At 43.9% G+C, this 7,865-nt stretch overlaps 1 protein-coding gene across 1 annotated transcript; it reads left to right on the forward strand.

Annotated features, from left to right (window-relative positions):
• The first annotated feature begins 83 nt into the window (after nt 1-83).
• Nucleotides 84-2,492, forward strand: LOC103722717 (pentatricopeptide repeat-containing protein At5g11310, mitochondrial). The gene has a single exon (XM_008813376.4). The coding sequence runs from the start codon at nt 227-229 to the stop codon at nt 2,003-2,005; it is 1,779 nt and encodes a 592-aa protein (XP_008811598.2). The 5' UTR covers nt 84-226; the 3' UTR covers nt 2,006-2,492.
• The last annotated feature ends 5,373 nt before the right edge of the window (nt 2,493-7,865 follow it).

Raw genomic sequence — 7,865 nt, forward strand, 5'->3', positions numbered from 1 at the left:
ATGGAATTTCAACACAACTGCCCTTCGCATGCTGTCAAGTTCTTATAGAATTCTATGAGATGTAAATCTTACATTAAAGTGTTCATGGAGCTCTAACCTCTCTCGTGTGGTAATTTGAAGTTTGAACTAGTACCTGCAGGCCACTTGCCGGAACTATGTTACGCCCACCCTATTTGGAATGTAAATATTATATTCAACTCCCTGTATAACTCGGAAGTCTCGAATCATGACTGAGGCCGAGATGTTACCAAACCGAGCCTTCATCACCTCCGTCGCCACGATTGGAAGAATCTCCTCCAATCTCCTGCACTCCTCCGCCGACTCATGGCTCTCCGTCCCCGGAAACCCCCTCATGCGGTGGCCCTCGCCGCCGCCGCCCAGCCCACCCGTCCTAACCGACTCCGGTGAGGCACCACAGCCATCCCCAGCGCCGGCTACCGACTCCAGCGCCGCCTCCGAAGACTCCGCCACCATCTCCCACATCCTCCTCGCCACCGCCCCCGACGCCCTTGACTCGGCCCTCCTCCGCTCTAGCGTCGTCCCCAGCCCTCCCCTGCTCCAGTCCCTCCCTCTCTCCGACCTCTCTCCCACCTCCCTCCTCGCCCTCTCCCGCTGGGCCCGCCCCCACCTTGTCGCTCTCGTCGACCTCCTCGCCCGCTCTCGCGCCTTCGACTCCGCCTGGTCCCTCCTCCTCGACGCCGCCCCCGCTCCCCTCCCCGCCTTCACCGCTCTCTTCCGCCGCTACGCCCGTGCCGGCATGCCTACCGCCGCCATCCGCACATTCGACTACCTTCGCCGCCAACCGGAAGCGGTGTCGGCCTCGGAGGGGGATAAAAGCGACGCCTTTGAGCTCCTCATCGACGCCCTCTGCAAGGAGGGCCACACGAGGGCAGCGTCGGAGCTCCTCGGGCGGAGGAGGGAGGCGGAGCCGCCCGGGTGGGCTCCCTCCGTCCGGGTCTACAACATTCTGCTCCATGGGTGGTTCCGGACTCGGCGGCTCCGGAAGGCCGAGAAGGTGTGGGACGAGATGCGGCGGGAGGGCGTACGCCCCACCGTCGTCACCTATGGGACCCTCATCGAGGGGCTTTGTCGGATGCGTCGGCCAGATCAAGCTAACGCCTTGCTGGAAGAAATGAGGGCTGCCAAGATCGATCCGAATGCCCTCACCTGCAATCCGATTGTAGACGCCCTCTCCGAGGCCGGTAGGTTCAAGGACGCCCTCGCTATGCTCGAAAGATTTCCCCTTTATGGTGTTTCTCCCAACATATCCACTTATAATTCACTGGTGAAGGGTTTCTGCAAGAATGGCGATCTTGTTGGTGCTAGCAAGATTCTCAAGACGATGATCGGCAGGGGAGTTCTTCCAACCCCGACCACATACAATTATTTCTTCAGTTTTTTCGCCAAAGTTGGAAAGATTGAGGAGGGTATGAATCTTTACAATAAGATGATTCAATCCGGGTATGTCCTAGATCGGCTCACATACCAGCTTTTGATTAAAATGCTGTGCGAGAAGGAGAAGTTAGATTTAGCTGTTCAGCTGATCGGAGAGATGAACAGGAATGGTTTTGATTCAGACTTGGCGACTAGCACTATGCTGGTGCATATGCTCTGTCGGATGCGCAAATATGAGGAAGCTTGTGATGAATTTGAGAGCATGATTAAGAGGGGGGTTGTGCCGCAATACATAACATATCAGATTCTTGCCAAAGAACTGAAGAGGTTGGGGATGCTTGAAATGGAGAGAAAAATATCAAGGCTGATGGATTCTCTCCGGCATTCTACTAAGCTTCCAGGAACTTACAGGGAAAAGGAGCGGGGTGAGGCTTTGGACTTGAGGAAGTCTATAATGAAAAAGGCCCAGCTGATGTCTGATACATTGAAGACATGTAAAGATTCCAAGGAATTAAGTAAGCTGAGGAGTTCGACGGAGAGTGCCGTGGAAAGTGCAAATAGGCTGATAAGAGATATTAGAAGAAGAGTATATGCAGTAAAGAGTGGGTAGTATATTTGATGGGTTGATTGAGGAATTTTTGTAATAAGATTGGGCTGAAAGTCTGAAGCTCCGAGGCTAGCTGAGACTGGAACCATATTATCTTCATAGTAGTTTTATTAGTTTCAAGGTGCAACAAACAAATCATGCTAGTGTTCTTCTTGAGTTCTTTCCGCTATTCCTGGATAGTCAGCCAGTTCAGTACTCCCACTTTTGAGGAATCAAGTGAGGTGAGTGCAAGTGCTTATATCGTTCAAGCTCAAAGTCCTGACCATCAGTAATTCCTTATCAATACTTGTTATATTATGAAGTATATTTCTTAATGTATGATGATATCATCAATGTTCATTATGCTGTAAAATTGCATACGTCTAACAGGATAGCATTTCTGCTCCAAGAAATTAACCTTGGTGTCATAGCATGGATTCGTTTCATCAGCCTTTGGGATTTGAATTTGAAACAAGAACTTTTCAAATAATATAGCGATCTTGCGGTGCGTTTTGATTCTTTTAAACAGCAGCTTTCAATTCCACCAATCATTTTCTACTATTTTCTCATGATTGCACCTCCTTGTGAGATCTCTTGATTCTCATATCTTTCTAGTCATGTATGGTGCTCCTGTTCCTCTTCTGTCTACTGTACACTGGATGGTGACATCTTGTGGATGACATGATTGGCATGCAAAAAAAGTGGATCGGTAGAATATGCATGCCTGCAAACAACTGTTCAGAAAATAGTATTTCACTTAACATTTTCCACTTTTATTAGCAATTAACGCACAGGTAGACATAGGGAGCTCAAATTCTCATACTAGTGTGAAGTGGTGGATACGGCAAAGCCTGAAAATAAAAAATTGAGGGTGTAAACTGTGAATTTATTACCTTAAAAAATTGTCAGTATATATCTATATCCAGCCCACATGTTCAGAGAATGAAGATTGTTGGTGAATCTTGATTCCATTTGGCAGAAAGAATGTAAACTTCTCTTCAGAGGACAACAATCTGAAAGATAATTCTTCGTTACTATAAGTGCTGATGCTTCAGAACGTTCTTAAACTAATTATGCAGCATAATTGATAGCTAATATCCTACATCGTAATGGAAAATATAAAAATGTTAGAAGACATACTTCTATCAACCTTAAATAGGAAATGTTGTATCGGACCGGATTCTGAGTGTTCAATAATGATGGCGGTATGTACTTTATATTTCATCAAATAAACTGTGTTCGCCTGTTCAAAGGCATCAGAAATGCATCAGTTGTTGATGCCATGCATCCTGGTCTTATAATCCTCTTTGTGGTAATGGTAAAAAGTAATTTTGGGGTCAATTCCTATTGCTAGTTGCTATATGATTCATGATTTGGAATGATGATCATCCCTGGATACAACTTGGTTTGAAAGAAGGGTCACAATTTTTTCAGAGGTGTTTGCTTAAATGTCAAATGCCAGTTCTGGTATAAAACAAAGCTAACTTGAAACGATATGCTAAGAGTCATGCACAATGTTCTGCCATACTAGGCATGACCATTCTTGACAAGCTGACTAGGAGGCATGGACATGAAGAATAATGTGGTGGACTTGGCAAGGGTGAAGGGCGGTTTTACAGGCATGGTGAAATGCCATATGAAAGATAATGAGAAGCTTATAATTAATCAGCATTAGTGAAGTCTGTATTCATATAATGTTTTCAACTCTACATTGTTGCAAAAATATCATGGTGATACTGATATATACTGTTGCAGTGTTGGAGATTAGGGAATCACTACTGCTGTCACAGTCTTAAAGGCTATCTTTATTTTCATTGCTGCTAGGTGGGGGCTCTTGTTAGCGCCATATCCTGCTCTAGCAAAGTCATTGAGCCACAACACCTGCTCGATATGATCAATGAAAATTTTACTATGATAACCATATTAAATCTGCTTCTGCCAGGTGTTGTGGGAGAATTCTCTTGCTAGGGATTGCCTCTATGTTCTCTTTTTAGAGTTCTCGGATTTAGTACTGTCCTTTCTAATCCTTCTTTTGTTTTAATCAATAATCTTTACCATTTGCTTAGCAATTTTCTTTCTGTCAGTTTGTCTGTCTGCAAAGGTACCACTGATGGAACTGGCGAGCTGCAGGAGTTACTTTGGTCATGCTCTCTCGGTCTCTTGGACTCAGTTTTTTTTTCTTTTCTTTTTTTTGGAGGAAACATGGGAGAGGGCCTTAAATCTGACCCTTGCTCTTCAAATTAGTTTTCAATGAATGAAGATTTCATGTTTCCTCCCTCCAAAAAAAAATGTTTTTCTTTTAATAATAGAAATGGGAGGTTTGGCCACCTCAAAAACTGGAGGCTTGACCACCTGAAAATTATTAAATAATGTACAGTATATTACATGGATTATTTACAAGATGGTTTGGCTTGGCTGGGGCTTTCAGTAGCCCCGAACCAACCCGATAGCTGACGGCTTTTAAGATGGAATACTTAGTCAGAAGAGCTGTAAAACTTCTCTTTCTGAAACAAAGCCTTCTTCTGTTTAAGAAACTGTTACCCACTTTGTTAGCCTTCTGTTTTTAGCTGTGAGATTATTTCTACCAATCCTTGTTTGGCTTTCCCCTTGTAGCATGAATTCCAGTTGTCCAGGAGGAAGACTGCATGTTGGTAGATAATATTCCCAGGGAGAGCTTTGAAGCGAAACAGTCTCCTGTTTCTCTCTTTCCATAGGGTCCAGCAGACGGTTGAGGCTAAGCTATCCCAAGTTTGCTTGTTAACCTTGATGGGAAGCTTGCTTTGCCAATCATTCCACATGTTTTTTATGGAGACTGGGGGGTTGGGGGATGTGAAGCTTCTGTGTTATCCTTTGCCAAATTGTTGCGGTGTATGTGCATGATATGAACAGATGATCTGTGGTTTCGTTTTCCGAACAGCAAAAGAGGACAGCATTGTGGGCCTTGAATCTTCCTTCTTCTCAAATTCTCTGCTGTTAAATTCTGGTGTTCCCATATGACGAGGCAATTAAGAATGAAACCACATTACGTGCAAATTTTCTCGATCAGAAAAAAAAAGTGTGATTTAAATCCTTCCTGAACAACTGGTTTCTCTTCCATATTTTGTAGTGCTCTAATTCTCTCTTAGCTGGACATTCTCTATGTGGACTATAATCATCTAACTCTAATATTTGTTTCCTGGAGCTGCTATCCTAGTATGCAAAAGCCAGTGATAAGAAATTCAACATATGATGGAACTAAATCATACAGTAGATTCTGTTGATTCAGAGTTACAAGTGGTTTCTGGCACAACCTTGAAATGGTCGCTGGACCGCATTAAACTCCATTTGGATGCAGGAATTTGGCTGCGGTAGAAATGCAGCAGATCATTAGAAGGTTGATATACTGCTTCTCAGGTTGATATTACTGCTTCTCCTAGTCTTCAGTTTCCAGACTACGCATGCGGTCGGGTATGCCATGATTCCTCGTCAATTTTTTTCTTGCACAACTTGTTCAGATTCTTTTGGTGTTTCTGTCAATTTTCTCCCACCTAGATGAACAGCATTGCAAGCCACTACCTTGATGATGAGGCCCACCAATTTTTGTCAGCTTTGTGCACCTATTCGGCCGGTTTTGCCCGTTCTGCAGGCATATTTTTGCCAAGCCAGTCGCACAAAAGCGTCTCTAAAAGCACAAAGGTCCTGCTGTGAAATCATGTCGACAATGTGCAAAAGCGAGATAGTTTGCAAGGATCATCGAAGACATTAAGAATATTACCAAGTGGGAGCGAAGTCGAATCGTTTGCTCATGCATTACTCTAACCAGGTAGCTGATGGCAAGGGACAATCCTACATAAGCCTCAATGTTTAATTGCTATTTGATTTCATCAATAATTTGTGGCATGCTCTTCTCCATCTTTTACTGAGGTATCTTCTGCTTTTTGTCACTGCATTGTTGTAATTATTGTTAAATGTGTTCTAGGGACGTCATATCAGCCATCGCCTTCTTTCATTGGGGGGCCTCCGCTTTCGTAACCTTGTCGCTTCTCTCAAGAGCCATCATTGAGAATATTCTCCATGTTGAAGAGCTGTCTTCTTTGTAGTGTTCTTGGGTGAGAATTATGCCCCCTTGGAAATTTGGGGGAAGTTGATTCATTTCAAGTTTGCACTGATACAGAAAGGGTCGCTGACCGTATGTCGTTTTGAGATCACTTTGGCTGTGGCATCTGTTCTCTTGCTGGCGTCTGCTATACTCTGTGGAATCTCTGTTTTCTCAGTAGTGGGAATTGGCATTGGTTAGATGATAGCTTATGATATCACACTGCTTATCCCATCATAATTATGCATGCTATAGAAAACATGCAAACCTCTTGCATGATCTTTCAAGTGCATCAGCACAAATCCATCTTCTTCGTATATTTTCGAAATCTAATCCTCGAGGCTGTGGTGAAAGCTTTTTTTTTTTTATAATAATTCTCGCTCGACATACATTTTAATCTTTTTTCCCTCTTTTAAGCTTTCAATGCATCATAATCTCCTCTAACAAGGCTATGTCGAATACTAAAGGAGTTTTTGAAGCCCATGTAACAATCTAGGATCTCATTCAAAATGGCTAGTCCGAAAGTATTATTTAGATTTCTTGATCTTATATAAGTACTCAATAACCGATATGGGACTAAACATGCCTGTATAGGTCCTCACATACTCTTCCGTTTAAGTCCTTAAGGATTCAAACTCTTTCAAATTTAATCATAACTACCACGATCGGCCCGTAGTCGACCCCAAAGGATCCGTACTGCAGTGTCCTCTAGTCCATATAGATTATGGGTCGGGTTTGCTATGATACTATTTGTAACAACTCAGGATCTCACTCAAAATGGCTAGCTATTATTTAGGTTTCTTGATCCCGTATAATTATCCAAGATCTACGAAATGAATAACCGATGCGGGGCTAAACACACGTCCGCACGGGTCGTCACTAACACCTAATGGAATCTATGGCATTAAAAGCATCTCCTACAATTCCACTAATGGAATTACTTCAACAAATTCTCAGTAGCGTCCGCGAGTTGGGTTAAGCCTCGACTTCATGTACAATTATTGTTAATTACTGCGAGTTGCAGGACCAAGGAAGGTGCTGAATGAATCCGGATGCAGCACAGGGCGATCACACGAGATGCTCTAATCATGCCCATCTTATTGTCTTGTCGAAGGGACAGAGCTGATGGATGGTAATGATTTTGCTGGGCTAGCAACAACTCCATGGCGAGGCCCTCGAGTGCAGGTTTGATTTCAGGTTCTCAGGTGGGCCAAAAAATTGCAGGGTTTGTTTTTTCAAAGCCTCCATGAGTAGATGATTTAAACCTAAAAGGAAAGCATAGCTGGTGATGAGTATTGGAGCTTGACAGCAACCACTGTAAGGGGAAGGAATTCTTGGTAACCATGAATGATCGTTTTACACCAGGCCCAAATCATTTGCATCGGTTAACAGAAGATTCAGGTCACAAGAAGACATGACGAGAGGTAAGAAAGTTTGTCATCCGAAAGAGCGAGTGCTCGATCTGTTTGCCATTTTAAAATCGAACACGCCTGAAAGGGACCGCGTTCCATTTTCTAGCGTCCGAGGTGATGTGTCTCCCATCGATCGCAAATGCATTGCATGGCTCGTCCCCACCATTCGCCGTCTCTCGTGGCTCCGGACGCAAAGCCATCCGAAGCGGGCCTACCACGGATGTGCGCCATGAGTTTCCGAGCACTACTCTCGGATGGAAAAGTTGGGATCGTGAAGTAATTGAGGCCCAGTTGGTGGTTCGATTGAGATGAAACCAATATTATTCGAACGCTCGATCATCATCAAGATCCGTACAGGTTTCATTTACACACTCCCGCATCCTCTCTTTTTTTTTCA

Source organism: Phoenix dactylifera, unplaced genomic scaffold (assembly GCF_009389715.1).
Source record: "Phoenix dactylifera cultivar Barhee BC4 unplaced genomic scaffold, palm_55x_up_171113_PBpolish2nd_filt_p 000480F, whole genome shotgun sequence".
NCBI classification, from domain to species: Eukaryota; Viridiplantae; Streptophyta; class Magnoliopsida; order Arecales; family Arecaceae; genus Phoenix; species Phoenix dactylifera.

Bases quoted from the DNA above. Each gene is read 5' to 3' on its own strand.
- LOC103722717 (XM_008813376.4), top strand. From the start codon at position 227: ATGACTGAGGCCGAGATGTTACCAAACCGAGCCTTCATCACCTCCGTC.